Source organism: Anomalospiza imberbis, chromosome 7 (assembly GCF_031753505.1).
Source record: "Anomalospiza imberbis isolate Cuckoo-Finch-1a 21T00152 chromosome 7, ASM3175350v1, whole genome shotgun sequence".
Taxonomy (NCBI): Eukaryota; Metazoa; Chordata; class Aves; order Passeriformes; family Viduidae; genus Anomalospiza; species Anomalospiza imberbis.
The window spans coordinates 27528693-27547746 of record NC_089687.1 but is presented as its reverse complement, the minus strand read 5'-3'; the positions used below and the strand labels follow the sequence as shown (position 1 = coordinate 27547746).

Sequence of the window (19054 nt, the reverse complement as noted above, 5' to 3'; positions counted from 1 at the left end):
AACAACAGGCTCCATCCCAAAAGGTGCTATGCAAACCCCCTTTCATATTGTAACAAAACAGCCCCAACAGGTTCTGTGTCTACTCCACAACTGAACTCCACTGCAGATAACAGGATTGTATCTGAATGGATTTGTGGGCACATTAGTGCCAAGTGTTTAACAGCTGCAGGAACAGCAATGCCGTCTGACTGCACCGGGGCAGTGACAAAGACACCGCAGGAACAGCAATGCCGTCTGACTGCACCGGGGCAGTGACAAACACACTGCAGGAACAGCAATGCCGTCTGACTGCACCGGGGCAGTGACAAACACACTGCAGGAACAGCAATGCCGTCTGACTGCACCGGGGCAGTGACAAAGACACCGCAGGAACAGCAATGCCGTCTGACTGCACCGGGGCAGTGACAAAGACACCGCAGGAACAGCAATGCCGTCTGACTGCACCGGGGCAGTGACAAAGATATTCCCCCCAGTAACACGTTCCTGAGCTAGGAAGTGGGTAAATAATTTACCCTGCACTCAAGCTGCTGCACAATTCTAAGTGTAATCTGGCATGGTTAGTTTTTGCTTTTTTCCCCCCATACCCACTCTGTCTCACTACAAGGGGTAGAAGAAACTCCCTACACTAACTGCCAGGTTATCACTTAAGAAGAAACCATGACCATTATAGCTACCACCAATGGTTTGCTTGGACCTCCTCAGAAACCACTATGGCTTTCCTAAATGAGGTTCCATTCATAAAGACTCCTAAGCATACATGCTGTCAGCCCACATACCAAAACTTTTGTTCAGAAAAATTTAATTAGAACATTCCAAAAAAGTACAGTTATAAGTGGAGGCACTGCAAATGTCTGTCTTATTGTAGAAAAGAGACCATCTCCAGATCAAGCAGACTGTGACCTCACTGCACATGAAAAACTAGGAAGAAAATCTACAAGAGGAACTTTGTTATAGATGAATGTTTATTGACAGTTTTTATTGGTCTCACAGTGTATGTAAGTACAGATGGACAGTTTCCATACTAACATACAATTTTCTACTTGCAAGGGACCTTGCTGAATTGCAGTGTGTTACTTTATCCATAATCATTCCTATAGGCCTTTTCTTGGATACGTAACACCATTCTCCGAGCATAAAAATCCCTATAATCCTCAGGTAGTTCTTCAAGTGTTTTCAAGGCTCTGTCCAAGATCTGTATAGCTCTAGAGGCTGCCATGGGATCTTTATTTCCATAAGTGTCAGTCTTATCATAGGACTCAGCAGGAAGGTGCTTCCAAAAGACATTCAGTGCCACTCCAAATTCCTCAGAAATTACATTATGGAACCACAAAGCTGTAGAAAGAACAGTGTCTAAAATAAAAATTACTGTCCAAAACTTCCATGTGACTCCAAACAAGTATCAGAATTGCCCAAACTAAATCTAGTTGAGGAAAAGCCTCAACTACTGTATTTTTGTTTATTTATAATTATCCATATGAATGTATTGCATTGTATCAAATTTAAGAAGTTTTTCAAGACATTTATGCTGATCCGTAACTTCTCATAAAAGTAACAATTGCTGAAGTGTAGAGGTACTCAAATGTAAGCAAAGGATAAGCATGTGTAGGGTGAAAGAAAGACACCTTCCCTTGCTCTCCTCCACTCTAAATGCAGGTATCTATTTTCACTTAGTCCCTAACCTTGCACATACTGTCCAGGCATTAATGTAAACCACCAGCACCAGCCAGGTCACTCAAGCAAAGTCACTAATCTTCTCATAATGAAGGCATGAGGTTTTTCACCTGAATCATCATGACTGTGGTAAGGAACCCAAGAAATCTTTCTTTCATTGAGTACATTTAAAGAATCAGTTTAATATGGTATATTTAGAATATCTGAATTTTAAGCTAAAAGTCTGAATGCTGTGTTCATTTTATCTTATTTGCCTGTAGGTGCTGAAGACATAGAAAAGTTTATTCTGAGAAATCAACATGAAGTTTCTTTCAGATTAGGAAGAGGGGCTTCTTCTACCTTCTTCATAATAACCACACACATTCCTCAGAAGACATCTTTTTTATTTTCAGTGATATGCACTGCAGGATGCTGACAAAGCACCATTCTCTGGACTCAAAAATCGCTATACTCCTCAGTCAGTCTTAAGAGAGCTGAGTGTGTCTCAAGTTTGACTCTGCTCACCCACTGGCAAAGACAAACAAGAATCTAGACTTATGAACAGAAAACAGGGATGCTGACATCAGCAGCAGTGTGACATACAACTATCTAACTGTGATCAAAAGTTTATGTGGGAAGAAACATAACGGTAAGTTCAAAATTAAATAACAAGTCAAAGGCTAAGAAACTATTATAAAATAACTTCCTAAAAACCTATTACCTTCTTGTTTACTGACCTGTTTATATTGCCCAGATAATGTAAAAGTGACAGGATAAGCCATATCTGCTGCAAGCTCACAATGAGTTAAAATAAAATCAGTAACAAGGAGGAATACTTCAATAGGAGTAATTCAAATGCCTTTCCCTGACTACCAGAATATGTCATGTCAGCCCAAGAAGCAGCTTTCTGCTTGTGCAGAAAAATTACTGGGACTTGTGTTTCCATTTCCCAAAGATGATTAATTATCTTTAGAAGGTCCAATAACTCTACCATCCATAATTCTCATCAGATCTCATATGTGCCTCACAGTGCTTAAGTGCCAGAGCTACAGAAGAACAGAAATAGTATTTCACTCAAATTCTGTCACTAAAAAACTCAGGTCACTGAAGCCATTTCAGATTTCAGAAGATAAGTTTACAGTATCAATCTATTAAGGCACAAAATCAGGAGCATAGAGTGTACACTTGAGGGAAAGCAAGATTTTTAGGTAGATAGATATAATAATACTGTTTATCAGGTTAGTTGTACAGTTGGAAGAAGTAAACTAGTTATGACAACATCTTTCAATGCTCCTACTTATAACAGAGAAATGCTTTAGTAATCTCTTACCATCTCCAGAAAACATAAATTAGAAGCAAGACTGTTTAAAACCATGCCATGGTCAGGAACTATTTACTACTTACCTGGAATAAATAACACATCTCCTGCTTCCAAAACACATTGATAGCGCTTGGCTTTCACAAAAAGGGGATATTTCTCCATGTCTGGGTTATCCACATCCAGCACCTCTGATTTAGTACCTAGGAAAATTTCAGTGAATAAATATTTCCACTCTTCCAGTAGTAACAAAGCATTTTCATATAGCTGGAGATGGCAGTTCTTGAATCAAATTTAGTACTGGTTTATTTCTCAAAACCAGGAAAACCTGATGGCACCCCTCATTTACTGAAGAGTTGTTCTCCTGTTGTATTAGTTCTGTAACTGCAACCTTATTAACACTAAAAACCACTTTTTGTGACATCTAAAAAACCATTTTGAACCCAGACAGAACATTTTACTCCTTCAGTTAGGTGTTGAAAATAATCAGGCAAAGCTGCTGTTTTCCTTAGTTTTGACTAAAGCACACAGAATCAGAGTTTAAGGAACAAATGACTTCTTTTATACCAAGTCATCTGTTAGTAATTATTTTCTACAGCGCAACACTTTTGAGCTGAAAAGCTAAGATCACCAAACTCCGATCTAGATACCTGTGACATGCATACCTGATAAATATAAATATGGTGCATCTCGAGGACTGTACAAAACAACTCGTTTTCTCCCTGTGACTTGGATCAAGAAGTTGTCCATTACCTGGGATAAGTGTAGTAATAGAGATGTCAGCCAAAAGTTGATTGAATAAATATATAGACTTCAACTGATCTAATTATTAGCTTAAAAAAAGAGTATTAATAAAACCTTCACATGTTAAGAATTACCTTATGAATAAATTTATTCAGAACTCACTGCACAGTGTTAGAAAACAACCTTATTTGGAATCTACTGCATTGAAGCCAGAAACCACTACAATCATTGCACAGTTGGCAGTGTATTGTACAACTAGAATTTATCCTAATCTGACCATTAGAGTGAAAAAAAAAAAAGGAAAGCAATGTTGAAGACAAAAATGTTTAAAGTTACTGTGTTTCGGGTTTTCAACTGGTAGTTGAAATAGTTTAAAAAAGGGAAACAAAATAAAACATCCTTTAATCTTACAAATCTGGAATTAGACATAAACCCAGTTAAGATATTATGCCTAAGCAATGCAGCATTTAAAATCACTGTACCACTGAACGTGGTTCATTTTACTATTTCAAAATATGTGAAGTTTGTTATTATTCTCTATCTTTGACGGAGATTTGCACTTTATTCTCTCAACTCTGTAATGCCATCTGCAACATTTTATGCTAAACCCATGTATTACCTACATCATAATGTGTCCACAACTGTAATCCAGCTGAGCTGATGCGGAAGACACTAGAGAAAAACTGTTCCTTCTCAAAATACTCTGGAATATGAACATCTTCTGCTAAAATAGGAAACTGCTTCCTGATATCTGCAATATCCTGAAACAGAAAGGGCATAACTCTTAGAGAACCCTCTATGCACATTTAAATGGGGGAGCACTTCACAATCATTTCCAATCATATGAAACAGGGTTAGAACTTCAGCAATGCTTTTGAGCATTGGCTTGCCAAATGCCATTAATAAGAAGCCAGAGAGCTGCTCTTAACCATGGCTGCTAGGAATCACACTGCAGGAGCAAGAGATCAGCATAAATCATTTTATATTAGTTTACAACAAAAGCTAAAGAAAGGGAGTTTAGCAATGTACTCTTCAGTGATCAGCTCAGCTCACAAGCAACAGCAACTATTTTAAACACACTGAAGTACTCTGACCTAAATCCAGTCAGATTCACACACCATGTGACCCTAAGTAAGTTGTATGACAACAGGCTTTAAAAAAATTTCTAAACTGCAACTTTACAATATTAGAACTGTAATCTCCAGTAACTTACCTTCCTAACATCTTTACCCACTGATCGCAAATAGTACTTTTCATCCTAAAGAGAACATAAAAAGAGAATTGTTTGGGGTTTTTTAATAAGAATTACCAAAACACTTAAACAGAGAGTTTGTATTTTCGCATTTATCTAACGCAGAATTTCATTAAAATATGGTACAAATAAAGGGCATCTACAAATTCAGCTACTTTGTTATACTGTAATTTACTGATCCCTGCAGCTCATCTTGAGAAAAGGGAAAAATAATTTAACTAAAAGGAAAAGAGTAAAGTGTGGCAAGACTGATCAACTGCTTCAGCATTGCTGTTACTGAACAGACTCAAAGCAAATGCAGATTATAATTTAAGTTCTTCAGAATATTAATGCAGAAAACTATTTTTATTGGCTTCAAAACTTACAGCATTCTACGCAGCATAAAAGGTAAAAAGCATGTCTACATTCAAAACTATTTGCTTCCCAATCACAGTTATCTGAAAAATCTCTAGCCTGAACACTGATATGTAGAGATAACCACACATTTGCTACTCACAAATTATGTTACAATATATCTGGATTTGTATTTTGATAGTCATCAAATTCTAAAATATCTTCATGACATTTTCTTGCAAAACACACAAATGATATGGTTGTTATTCTAAAGCAAGGTTTGATTTCTAAATTTCATATTGGAATTTTTGCTCATGTAAGCAGTTTTTGTTAAGAGACACAGGATGACTGAAGGTAACCACACTGTACACACACAAAAAAACTTCTGAGAAGAATTACTTCTCATATTTTTTCCTTTGGCATCAACCCACAAGAAAGTTAAATCAAAAATCAAGTTTTTTACTGAAGTAAGACTTGAAATTACAATTCATCACTTTTCTCTCCATATACCATCAAAATAACCAGCAGAAGAAACTGTGACACTAAGGAAATTACCTCAGTAAGAAAGTACTCTTTGTGCTTGACTTCAGCTGCTCTTCGTACAAATGCATCAAAAGGCAGAGTTCTGAAATATAAATATTTGAATTTATACCATGAATCAGTGTAACAATACACGGTCTAAACTCTAGATTTATAATAAACTCCCTTAATATCAAGTACAATGGAAGATGCAATAGGCTGCTCTCTTATTTTTTTAAATTAACATGATGACTAATCAGTGTTTGCAGATGTTTGAAGAGTTCTCCCAAGACAGAAATCCTACACTTAGAAACTTCTCTGCTTTGGTGAATTGTTCCAATATATATCCAAACAGAATCCTCTAGCAGCTGAGGCTGGAAGCACCTCTGGAGCTCCTCCAGTCCAAGCCCTTTGCCAAGAGCAGGGTTCACTACAGCAGCTGGCACAGGACAGCATCTGGTTCAGTCTCGCGGATCTCCGAGGATGGAGACTCCATAATCTCTCTAGGCAACCTGTTCTATTTGTTCCATTGTTTGACTAACCTCACTGTAAAACAGTGTGTGTCTTTGTGTGTTAAAGGGGTTGACAGAATTTTCTGTATTTCAGCTTGTGCCCATTGTCTCTTGTCCTGTCACCTCTGGACCACAGAGAATCCATCTCCATCGACTGTTCATACACTTTGTTAAGATCCCCTCTTGAGCTTAGGAGTTCTGAATGGTCTGACTCACAGAACAAAACATTTTTCACAGTCAAATTAAGACTCAATACTTGCTTAACTGTTTAAGTGTGTCATTTTTAGACTGGTTTACTGTACATTTTTATAAATTTGCAGAAAAGCTCAGCATCAAGAAAGCTCCAACAGGGAAGATGCACATGTTTGTATCTATGCATTTTCTGCTATGAACGTGTGCAGGAACACAGATAACTACCTTCATTTGTACATCTATAAAATTTATTTCAGTTATATGGATTTAAAAAAAAATGCTTTCACAGCTCCTCAAAATACAGGAATCTCGATATTTCAAATGTTTCTTTGCAGTTTTCCTTAAATTTACTAAATACAACTTCAGAAGATTCAAGAAGAGTCACTGGGCATTAGAGCTGGTCCCTCTGAAGTCAGTAAGAGTGTTACATATTTATCTACATAATGAGAGCTTTTCATACAGATTCCAGATTCTGGAATCAGTTGATAGCTGCATGGGAAGCCAAGCACAATCAGCAACAGGACATGTACTCATTATTATGAATTCAATGTTACATTCATGCAGCTCACCATCTCACACTAAGTGTCATTGGATAATGAACTATTGCATGGAAACAGCATATTTCAGAGCAACCACCAAGTACCCAGGGTTAAGAAGAAACCATTCTCAAGCAAAATTTGTCTTGATCCTGTTATCTTTTTTACTAGAATGTGAACCTGCATCTGATAGTACTTAAACCAATTCTCTAAACATTTTAGGCTTGTTTGGAATAGGCAAATACAAAATCCACTGAAGTCAATGGAACACCAAACAAAACCCAGTGCTCTGACTTCAGCCAAACTGTTCTATCACGTCGACTTATGTTTGCTGCTGAAGAAAGTGAGAGCACAGCTCTACTACAGCTTAAACTGATGCATTCTGGTGCTACCACAGCTCTGCCCTTGCTATCTGCCCTAATCAACCCATCTCCCCCCTTACAGTAGCACTGGCACTTAGCTGACCTCTCCATGAACTTGCTTACAAAGCTAGAACAGCAGAAAACCATTCAGATTTCTGCAGCATGTCACAACCTGGCTGGATGAGTTCCAGAACCAACACAAAAACAGGGGTAGGAGCATGCAACTCAAAACAGAAGTGCAGTACTACTGATGTTCATCAGTTTAAAATAATGGAACTGCATGTTAAGTCCTCAGAGTTTATATTCTTTTGCTTCTATTTATTGTCCCTTAAGATTAGAATGAGGGGCTTGCTGTGGAAAAGGTCAAGGCTTCCTGAATTTCAAGTGAAGCATGTGAAAGTCCTGACACCTGCTATAATGAAACACCATCAGAGCATCCAGAGAGTCTATTTGGCTGTCTACAAACCTGCTCAAACTAAGACTCCAGAACAACTCTATGTGGACTCACAGCAAGAGATACTAAAAAATCCCCCAAAATAGAGCAGGGAAAATGAAGTATAGAGATAAGGCAAAGTTATTCAAGTACACCCTCATTTCAGAGATTCGGTATTTCAATATGCAGGGAGCAGAATGCATCATGATTGTAATTTGTGTTTATCCCCTGAACAACAGGCTCCACTCAGAGACTTGTGGCTTGTTTACATGTGCAGCATACACTCCCACCTGCTTAGAAGTTTAACAGACTGAACACATCCTGTTCCCACCTGGGGAAAACAAAGGACTGCTAAAATAAAGGCATTCACCCTTGAAGGGGGTAAATTTACACAATAACTGAGATTAGATGAACTCTGAAGAAATGTTCTGGCAGTTACATAAGAGAAGCTCCAGAGGAGATCAAGGTTTTTTGTGGTTCACTTCAAGATTAAAGAGCTGGTGAAATGTGTGGTATCCAGTGGTTTGAACATTCTGAAAGCTGCACATGCTAACTTTGAAAGGAGCTTGGTTTTAACTAGTTACACCCTTTCTGGAGTGGAATACCTTGGCTGGCACACACACACCAGCATTCAAAGGGGATCAGACACACAGTGAGTCAGAAACTGTCACTATTCAGTATCTGAGAATGCACCATGTAACTACAATAAAATACCAGGTCATCACGTGTAGATAACAAGAGTGTTTTGGTTTGTTTTCAATTAACAGCTGTAAGTGCCAGGCTCAAATTTCCTGCAAGAGTGCTCTGACAAAATACCTTTACAACACTTCTTCATTATATCATTTCTAAGGTGCTGTGTGGCCCTTCATCTCACCTTCGTTGTATTTATTCAGGGTGTAGAATTAATAGGAGAAATCTAGGACAACCCTTTGATACATAATGTCATGTTTCACAAACTATCGTCCTATTCCCACCCTCAGCTTCAAACAGGTGCACTGTATGTCTGTAAGCTACAAGCACATGCCTTTAAAATACAAGAGGCCTTGGAGTGAAGTACCTATACACAAAGTTCTTACTGAGGAAATCCATCTGTGGCACCGCAGAAACATGAATCTTTACTTCTTTAGATCCTTCAGCTTGGCTCAAGTAATCTATTGTCCATTTGGTGGTGCAAGTGCCCAGTTCCAATCCTGTCAGCACTACTGGCTTTCTCTAAGGAACAACAACAAAAAAATGCAGTGGTGAATGATCACAGCATCCAACAGAAAAAAACAGAATTTATTTTTCAAATTACATCCAAGCAAACAAGCCAGTTGAATGCCAGGACCCACTACACAAGGTCACAACTAATCTGTTCACATGCAATGTGAATCAAATTCTGAATGTTGAAACAAAATGCAGCAAATTATGGAACTGTTTCTCTATTAACTATGTGTTCTTTCCTAGTTGGGTAAGGAAGGATATGGAGAGGCAAAGACAATTATAGCCCACACTTTGTGCTGGGGCCATTTAGGAATCCCAGCAGATGAAGGAATAAATTTAATCTTTCTAGTCAAGGCTTAGCACAAAACATGTGAAAGCCCACACAGTTAAGGTGCAGCCTGTGAGCTGTGGTGATGCTGTTACGCTGTCATGAGAGAAAGAAGCTCTTTCCAACTGTATCAAGATTCCTTGCTGCTCACAACCACGAACAGGTTTGATCGAGCCCGCACACAAAATGCAGAAAGATACTTTTGCTTTTAATTGGGACCTCGGAGGGTGGGGGCAATAAAACAAGAGATGGCAAAGCAACAAAACTAACGATCACACTTTTTAGCCACTGCCAAACGAAATGGACTCTTACAGAGATCACCTGTCGGAACTTGCCAGCAGCTCAGACAGGACCTGCCTATAGAAGCTCCTTGCTCCTAAACTCCCATTCTCCTCAACGGATCAAGGCACCTTTCCGGGAACACACAAACCCAAACCCTAAGGTTGGCCTGCCCCAGCTGTGCCCGCTGAGGAGGGGTCCCCGGACACCTCCTGCCTTGCCCTGTGTCGCTATGGAGCCCCACCCGCTCCGGCGGGTCCCGGGCAGAGCGCCCCGTACCCGCGGGTAGATGTCCCTCAGGAAGCGCTCCCGCGTCACCCCGTCCAGCCGCTCCACGGCCGCCGCCCGCTGCTCCCGCCGCTCCATGGCCGCCGGCACCGCGCCCGCCCCGCCGCTTCCCCCGGAAAGAAGAGCCCGCGCAGGGGCGTTCCTGCCTCGCCCTCTGGGCAAGGGCCGGGAGCCCGCGGATCAGGAATTGTCAGGGGTGGAAGGGATCTCTGGAGAGCATCGAGTCCAACCCCTGCCACGGCAGGGTCACCTGCAGCAGGTGACACAGGAGCATGACCAGGTGGGGTTTGCATGTCTCCAGAGAGGGAGATTCCGTGAGTTCCCTGAGCAGCCTGTTCCAGTGCTCTGCCACCCTCAACGTAAGTTCTTTCTCAAGCTGAGGTGGAAGTTCCTGTCTTTTAGTTTATGGCCATTACTCTTCATTCCGTCACTGAGCACCACTGAGCAGTGTCTGGCACCATCCTCTTGGCACCGCCTTTGAGGTATTTCTATGCATTCATGAGATCCCCTCACACTCTCCTCCAGACTGAACAGGCCCAGCTCCCGCAGTCTCTCCTCATGAAGAGAGATGCTCCGGGCCCGTCACCATCTTTGTGGCATCCGCTGGACCCTCCCCAGCTGCTCCTTATCTCTCTTGCACTGGGAAGCCCAGAACTGGACACGGTACGCCGGAGGCGGCCCTGCCAGGCCCAGCAGAGGGGACGCTGCCCCTCTCCGGCGGTGACGGGGGCTCGAGGCCCCTGACGCGGCGGCCTCAGCCGTGTTTCCGGGGAGCGGGAGTTGCGGCGGACGGGGCGGGGTGGGGCCGGGCCATCATGGCGCTGCGCTGCGCGGCCCCGGGCCGTGTCCGCTGGCTGGCGCGGGCGCTGGCGGGCTCTGCCCGGCTCCTGCCGCCGGCCGCAGCCGCACCGGGCCCGCCGGGCCCCGCCCGGACCCGTCCGCCCCAGCTCAGCGCTCGGTTCGCCAGCAGCGCCGGATCTGGGACCGAGGGCCCTCAGCGGCGTGTCATGGTAGTGAGGATCACCAGCCCCTTCGCCTGGCTCCGCACCCGCTTCTACTACCTGCTCATCCGCCTCTACTTCGACCAGGAGTTCAGCATCGAGGAGTTCACGCGGGGAGCCAAGCAGGTGAGCGGGCCTGGGGCCTCGGGGCGAGGAGAGCGGCTGGCCTGAGGGGGAACGCCCTGCTGACCCTCCCCAGGGGCTGCCGATGCTTGCGGTTATTTTCATGGAATTACAGAACCAGTTAGGCTGGAGAAGACTTTGGAGATAGTCACAGAGTCACAGAACAGGTGAGGTAGGAATGGGCCGCAGTGGGTCATCTGCTCCATCCTGCTCCAGCAAGGTCGTCCTACAGCACATGGCACTGGACTGTGTCCAGACGGGTCTAGGATATCTGTAGTGAGGGAGACTCCACAACCTCTGGGCAATCTGTTCCAGTGCTTGGTCACACTCACAGTAAAGAAGTCCTTTCTTGTGTTCAGGTGGAACTTCCTGTGCATCTGTTTCTGCCCTTGCAGAAACTCTTGTCCTCTTGTCCTGTTGCCTCTTGTCCTGTTGGCACCACCGAGCAGAACCTGGTCCATACTTGTGGCACTCGCCCCCTTTAAATATTTATGCACTTTCATGAGGTCTCTCTCAGCCATCTCTTCTTGAGGCTCAACAAGTCCCATTAGCTTTTCCTGTAGGAGAGATGCTCCAGTCCCCTAATCCTTCCTGCTGGACCCACCCCAGGAGCTCCGTGTCTGTGTTGTACGTTGAGTCCAATGTGTCACCAAACACCACTTCATCAGCCAGTTTTGGCATCAGTGCCATGTTCAGTCTTTCCTCATGCATCTCCAGGGATGATGACTCCACCACCTCCCTGGGCAGCTCATTTCAATGTTTGACAGCCCTTTCCATGAAGAAATTCCTCCTGATGTCCAGCCTGGTGTTATTATGTGTGGACATGATAGCATGAATGTGCTCCTGTAAAATACATGGAGTTCTCCACTGCTGGCTCCAAGCACCACACTTCTAGGCAAATGATATAAGCAGTGCTTCAGGAATTTCTTGTTTTCCCAGATTCCACAATTGAAATAAACTGCTTAAACCATCCCCCAAAGTAGCATGAAGGAAAGTGCTTTCAAATGTTATAGAGACTTTAAGGAGAAGTGTGTCTCCTCTTAGCAGGTTTTCCTGAAATGATCAAGCTTAGACAGGCACAGAGATGGTGTATTTATATTTATTTCTCCAAATTTATGAGCCCAGTAAGCTTTGTCAACAGAATGTGTCAGAGAGGTAAGTATCTCAAAGCTAGTCATATGAAAATTATAGAGTTATCTGTTGGGAAACTTTTTATTATTATGTGTACTTGTAACAAAAAAACCAGCTCAAGACATCACATCAGGGGGCAGAATGTTAAAATTATTGGGATCAATTCAAGAGAGGAAAAAACCCACAACCTACAACAAGTAATATGACACATGTGCAGAACCACCTGTTTTACCTTGGCCTGTTTTTCTGAGGTTTTGTTTGTTTTTACTTGGTGTAGAGTCCTAAATACACTGTCCTTCAAAAGTGCACTGCTTGAATATGTAGAGGCATAATTGTATGTAAACGTGCCTGCAAAATTGAGGGGAGAAAGGACAGTTGAGCTTCTTGAAGTCTAGAGACTAAATCACATTTCTGAAGACAGTTTGTAAATTGCAGCATCAATTTTGTCTGAAACAAGAAGAGTTGGAAAAGAGGGCAGGGGAACAAAATATCTACAGGGAAGGACACAGACTGAGTTATCAAAATGAGTAAAAGCAACATACAAAATTCGGCAAAGCTTTTTTTTTATTTTGTAAACTATGAATTCACCTATTGGAAGCTTTGATGTTTTAAATAAGAGACTGAAAAGAAATCCTATGTTTTTAACAATTCATGAAATCACTCTTGTAATGCTGGAGAGATTACATTTCAATGGGGATACCCTCTGCAAATATTGAAATCTTAAATCATGGAATATTTGGGTAGCTTGTTATATACTTACGGATTTGTCTGAAAAATAAGCCAACCTCGAGTTTCGTGTTCATGTGTGGGTTTTGTTTCTGTTTTATTTTGGTAGGCCTTTTCTGTTGTTTCAAAGCTGCTGTCTCAGCGTAAACTTGACCTGCTGGAAGAACTTGTATCAGCAGAGGTAAATGCTTTCCATCTCCTATTCTAGCAGTTGATTGTCTGTTAAAAAGTAACACGGATGCATTCAGCCTGTCATTATCTATGAGTTGCCAGTTGGTTTAATTTGGGAAAAACAGCATAATGCAACATAAGGTGGGCAATTTTTTGTCCTACAGCTTTTTTATATTTAATTTCAAGGCATAAAACTTAATTTGAAGTTATTGTATTTAAAACAAAATAAAATACATTTTGGCTGTTGAACATAAGGACCAAAGGCCAGAAAGATTGCTGGTGTACCAGGAAGGATGGAAAGGCAGCAGGCTCTGTATGGCAGGTGGAATTGTGTGTCTCTAGGTGTAGGCAGGTGGCTGAAGCTGACTCAGTCTGTGCACCAGAATTCATGTGAAGAAAGAAACTGGTTTGTGCTCATCCCTGCTGCACTGATACATTCCCACCCCAGTCAGATCATACAGCTGATTACTGGTTTTGGCTGGAAGGCCTCAGTCTTGTGTCATGGTCTCAGAGATATGACTGACCTGATTAAACATCAGTGCTGTGTTTTCTGTGTTTTTATGAAGTTTTAATTGCTGAAGTTGTCTTGGCCTTCCCAGGGCATGGAGGTAACAGATGCATCAGAGTCAAGTGGAGGAGACACTCCAGGTCTCTGTCTGCCTTGTTACAGGATGTCAGCATGGCCTGTCCTATTGCCACCCATGCCTTTGCAGCAAAAACTCTGGTGCTGTTCTAGTGCATCCCCTCTGAACAGTCTTGCCTCCTCTCTCTGAACAGAGATAGCAATAAAACGTGAGTTTGTTTCTTGCAGTTGTTCTGAAAGGGCATCTCCTCTGCTTCCTCTTGAAAGAACTTGCTGTGGTCGCTGTAAATTTTTCAGGTTTACATTGATGCAGAGATTTCATGTGAGCTAAGGATGTAGTAGATGAGGCTGGGATCCCACACTACTTTGTAATTTCTTTGGCCAGTGAATTTTGCACCTGCAAAATGTACTAGAAACCAATGTCTCCTTGTGAAGATCGCCTCTTGCTTCCATGTAACCTCTGCATTTGTTTGTTATTCAAAAATAGTAGATCAAGTTAGGGTAAAAAAATGAGTATTAGTTAAAAATAAGTTCTTTACTTTCATCCTTTCTTGTGACTTGACTTTCTCATGTGGTGTTTGGGATGCTACCTCTGCAGTTTTTGCACCCCACCGTTTTCTACTTAACACAGCTGTGTGGATCACAGGACACTTTGATAATATGGATGTGTGTCATAAGGACATTAATTACCAGGGGAACAATTTTCAGTCAATTCTGATTGCAAGTGTTTAAACTTTTTCTAAATGGAGTGTGGATCACAAAATGGCAAAGATAAACTCATTGGTAATGAAACTGATTTTCAAAGAATTTTGTGAGAGATAGCTAAAAGATACTGAATCAAAAGCTTAGGAACCTGCGCATAGAGAGAATTCAGCAGTGAGAAGGCAGAGTGTGATTGTGGGAGCAAGCTTCACTGGGCTGTTCTGGGCTCATATGGCTTGTGTTGCTGCTGCTGTTTTGACAGTACCTTTTCTAAACATTTTTTAAGATACTTGGTTTCCATTTGTTTTGAGCAGTAAGGACATTCTTCAGTGTTGCTGAATTAGGCTTTAGGAATGCCCAAACTTCCCAGTGCTTTTTCACTTTACCTGTTACATGCGTTAGACAAACGTTTTAGCAATACAGCTCATTTTATTAACTGCAGTAGAAATAGATTGTTGCTTAAATTTCCTAATGAAAAACTAAGTGACAGTTTTTCTGAATTTAGGTACTTCAGGTGCTGAAGGAAAAGATTTCTTTGCTCCCTGACAGCCACAGGGATGCTTTAGCAGCTGACATTGATGCAATCATGTACACAACAGAAGGAGATGTTCGCATTTACTATGATGATGATGGTATGTTTAGAATCCTAAAACATTTCAGCAATGAGCAGTCTTATTTCCTGGGTTTGCTACTAAACACACATTTTCCATGCAGATGTGGTTTTGAGTACTGTTTCTCATTCCTTGTTTCTCAGTTTGTAATTCATCCATATAAAATTTCTTGATTTCCTTTTAACCTAGAGACAGACATTGTTAATACATCATGGTACTGTTTTGACGTCTGTTTGGGTTTTGCTTATTCCTCTTCTTTTGTACAGAATTTTATGTTATTAGTCCTCAGCAATGTGAAACCACTCAAAAACAATTATTCTAATATATGCTAAAAGCTGTTTGCTTCAACAATGAAATTGCATCCTACAAGAAGAATAGTGAAGGCTGGTAATGAAGTAAATTTTGCTGGTTTAGTCTTTCTGTCATGAAATACACTTTGTTCTAGGACTCCTTGATTGGTTTGGGGTTTTTTTTAAGCTACTACTGAGGTCAAGCAAGTTTTTCTTTTGGTTGGATACCAGCATTGTGGAGATGATATGTGGGTCTAACCCTTGGTCTTCAGTTGAGCATTTCAAGTTGTCAGACCCACTAAGCATTTTTCCTGATTTGGGAAATAGGAATTTCTTTTTCTCCTCTTAGATTGCTCCCATGTTTGAACTACTCTGCATACATTTGTTGTATCAGTAGTTAGCTTTGAAATTTGTGAGAATCAACTTTTTTTATACAGTTTCATTATATAGTGTCACTCCACTCATGATAAAACACATACTTTTTTACAAAGTATATTTTTATTACTGCTAAACAGCATGAGTATGGCATAAAATAGCTTTATCACTCATTATTCTATCCTGTATTCTTTATGGATGAAATCAGCTGTCCTTCCAGGGTCTCACTAGAATATATGCTAGGTAGCAAATAGGAGTATTTGACCAATGAGAAACATGAGATCTCACTTAGATCTAACTATGTTTTGATTTATTTCCAACAGGAAGAAAGTTTGTTAGCATCCTGATGTGCTTCTGGTATCTAAATGGTGCTAATCTACCTGACGAAGTACCAGGTGAAGCCAAAGTCTTCCAGATTGTGTTTGGAGGTGAAAACACAACAGAAAAGAAACATCTTTTAACAGCAAACTATGAGTAAGCTTGTTTGTCCCTTTCTTTTCTCATGTCCATGAGGTACCTGTAGGGTAGGCAGTTCTGCAAACACTCCCACTGTGCCACTGCAGAACCCAGTGTTTTTACTTTACCTTGATTCTAATCTAAGTTAATTCTCATCCAGCTTTCCAGTTTTGATTTTAGGGCCAAAGTTTTTAATTACCCCTAACATCATTATGTTATGTCCTTGCCTCTGAGTTGGTATTAATGGGAACTCTTCCTCTGTAAGGAAGAACAGTATTTGGAGCACTCAATGAGGTTTCTGATCATCAAAGCACTGATTAGGAAAATGGATTTTCATAGGAATGCTTATAAATAATGTCTGTGTTGATGTACTGATGTCAGAGCAGTACAGAAAATATCTACACAGTTGGCACAATGTATTGAAAATAAGATTCTCAGAAGCTGGGAGAAGTGAGGATTTTTGTGTGATAAATGTGGTATGATCAAGGATTTCTACACCCACATTTGAAATTGAAAATATGGAGTCTAGGTGATGAGGAGCTCTGAAATAAAGGTAACACTCATGAGTAGACCAGTACTTTTTGCCTGGATAGATTGTTGTGGATCCATCCCTTAGCTGAATTCAGCATCTTCCTTAGAGTTGGAGGTTTCTAAGGTTCCATTAACCTTGAGAGCCTTCCCTTAAAGCCTGAATATCTTTGCAGTCCCACTTTGCAGGAGTGGATTTGCACATGATTTAAAGTCAGTGATATTAGACTGCTCTTGTCCATGACATGCTGATTATTTGAGATCATGAGAATTCAGCTTGAAGCTCAGACTTGTCTTTAGATAGGGGAGACTCAGTACTACTGTTAACTTGATCTTTGATGTAGTTCTGAAAATACATTACCTTTTAAACTACACTTCAGGAAAGAGGAAAATTTTCAAGTAAAATATGGAGCACATGATTTCCCTTCACTTATCATCCCATTGAATGAAACCCTTTATTTACAGCTCAAGATCTTCTATAAAGCTTTATTCATATTCCTGCTGTGAAAACTGAGTGTTTTCTTGATATCAGAGTCTTTACAGTTGCTGCTTGATCCTGTCTGTGGGATCTGAACCAAAATACTCTGAAGTCAGTGCATTCTGTTTCTTACTATGGAAATAACATTTATCTTCCATTTTGGGGAATAAGCATTGACGTTTAAGTAGCTTTTACAGCAATACGTTTGAAGTAAAGTATTTCTTCATGATTCCTTGTCGTATTTGTAGCTCCTTAAGGTCAAGTAAATCTTAACAACTCTTCACTTATTATCTTTCCCTTTTCAGGTTCCAAAGGGAGTTTACAGAAGGAGCAAAACCAGACTGGACTATTACACGGATTGAACATCCAAGGCTATTAGAATAAATGCCTTCTTACAGCCTTTTTATGTACCACTGTAATTGTTTTGATGTAACAAATACCAGGCTTTTTTGGGTCTTTTTTTCCCTTCCTGCCCTTTCCTCCAAAAGAGGGATGAATTTTCTATGTATGATTTCCATAAATTCTTCCTGAAGCTTGCACTGTGCTGCAGTGTTAGAGCAAAGCCTTTTCCCTGGAACAGGCTGGTAGAAATTTAATTGGTTCCAGTGCTCATCCAAGGCGTTTAGACAGCACAGTTTCATTCAGGCAGGTGCAATGGATATGTCAATTTCTTACGTTCTGACAAGAAATGGTACTATTTGAAAATAAACAACACTTAAATGAGTGATGGCCCTTCTGAGTTATTTTCTTGTGTTTCTTTTTTTTCCCTAGGGACTGTACAATGTATAACTGAATAATATGCAAGATGAAATAGAGGTAGATGGACTTCTTAGCTTGTCTAGCCTCAGCAGTTCATTTTGAGGTAATCTTGCTTCTGAATACATTTGAGGTTAAGAAAGTTAGAGCTGCTATTAGTATTTGCTACAGGATTGGAGAAAGAAAAAGCTTTTAGCATTGCACTGGGAAAATGGCTCAAACAGATATATATGTTTTGGAAAATTAAAAAAAAACCTCATTCCTTTTAATTCAGTAATATATAGGCAATTCCAAGGTTAGAGAATTATGGAAGAAAAATCAGTTGAAAACATGAATTTAAAAGAGGACCTGACAGTGAAGTTAAATGAAGTCCTCTGTTTGAAATATGCGTTAAAGAAATTATCACATCCTTACAATTAGATGTTGCAACTGAACAACTTCCTTATTGTCACTTGATCTCTGGTTTCTGGAACATGAGAATCCTGGTGTAAGTAGCTGGAGGCTTTTCTATGCAGATCAACAGGAGATCATAACAGGTTTCTTCATCCCCTATATCATCTTCAAATATAAAGCCAACAGTCTACCAAGACATGTTGTAGACATTAGTGCAGTGTTTTGAAAGTGTTAAGTGTAATTAGTGTGATTCATAGTAATTGTAATTGAAGGTATAAATTAAATTTTCCATAGTTCAGCTCTTTTGATCCAATGACTTGATGAGAGGAACATCTAAAGCTTATCAACTAGTTGATAACACACATGCTGCAAAAGATGTGATTGGAAATTTACATGCACCATTTTATTCCTTTGAAGTTGTTTGTCGTGTGGATTGGAGCCAAAGAGGGCAGCAGTTTGAGGTCTGGGGTTTTTTCCCCACTTCTGGTCTTCAATTAAAAACTTATCCCGGAGACTGCAAATCTCCAACAGACACAGAACTACCCATGGATTTATTGCACCCTAAATAAATCAGTCAGGCATATAAATTACTAAGCTTGCTGTATTGGAAAATGGCATTCTCCCACACTGAATAAAACTGGTGTAATTAAACTGGATTTATAGACTCATACTGGCTTCAAAAGAAAAAACACCACCCCACCCCAGAAAAACCCTCACAAACCAGCCCCAAACCCAAATTTGATGGACAGATGTGGAAGGTTTGACTCATTTTACCTGCTAT

The 19054-nt window shown here is 40.7% G+C and overlaps 2 protein-coding genes across 2 annotated transcripts; one reads left to right on the top strand and one right to left on the bottom strand.

Moving 5' to 3' along the window:
- Nucleotides 1-944: 944 nt before the first annotated feature.
- TYW5 (tRNA-yW synthesizing protein 5) lies at nt 945-10540 on the bottom strand. Its single transcript, XM_068196242.1, has 8 exons — nt 9941-10540; nt 8909-9063; nt 5853-5922; nt 4926-4970; nt 4336-4473; nt 3634-3721; nt 3055-3171; nt 945-1332 (listed from the first exon to the last, which is right to left on the bottom strand). Exons 1-8 carry the CDS (start codon nt 10025-10027, stop codon nt 1076-1078), a joined length of 957 nt encoding a protein of 318 aa, XP_068052343.1. The 5' UTR covers nt 10028-10540; the 3' UTR covers nt 945-1075.
- Nucleotides 10541-10730: 190 nt separating this feature from the next.
- On the top strand, nt 10731-17847 carry MAIP1 (matrix AAA peptidase interacting protein 1). Its single transcript, XM_068196241.1, has 5 exons — nt 10731-11076; nt 13040-13111; nt 14892-15018; nt 15986-16136; nt 17430-17847. Exons 1-5 carry the CDS (start codon nt 10765-10767, stop codon nt 17506-17508), a joined length of 741 nt encoding a protein of 246 aa, XP_068052342.1. The 5' UTR covers nt 10731-10764; the 3' UTR covers nt 17509-17847.
- Nucleotides 17848-19054: the final 1207 nt, after the last annotated feature.

Bases quoted from the DNA above. Each gene is read 5' to 3' on its own strand.
- TYW5 (XM_068196242.1), bottom strand. From the start codon at position 10,027: ATGGAGCGGCGGGAGCAGCGGGCGGCGGCCGTGGAGCGGCTGGACGGG. The intron at 9,064-9,940 runs GTACGGGGCGCT...GTTGTTCCTTAG, and splicing joins TGAGGGACATCTACCCGCGG to AGAAAGCCAGTAGTGCTGAC. The intron at 4,971-5,852 runs GTAATTTCCTTA...TGTTCTCTTTAG, and splicing joins AAGAGTACTTTCTTACTGAG to GATGAAAAGTACTATTTGCG.
- MAIP1 (XM_068196241.1), top strand. From the start codon at position 10,765: ATGGCGCTGCGCTGCGCGGCCCCGGGCCGTGTCCGCTGGCTGGCGCGG. The intron at 11,077-13,039 runs GTGAGCGGGCCT...TTATTTTGGTAG, and splicing joins TCACGCGGGGAGCCAAGCAG to GCCTTTTCTGTTGTTTCAAA. The intron at 13,112-14,891 runs GTAAATGCTTTC...TTCTGAATTTAG, and splicing joins AAGAACTTGTATCAGCAGAG to GTACTTCAGGTGCTGAAGGA.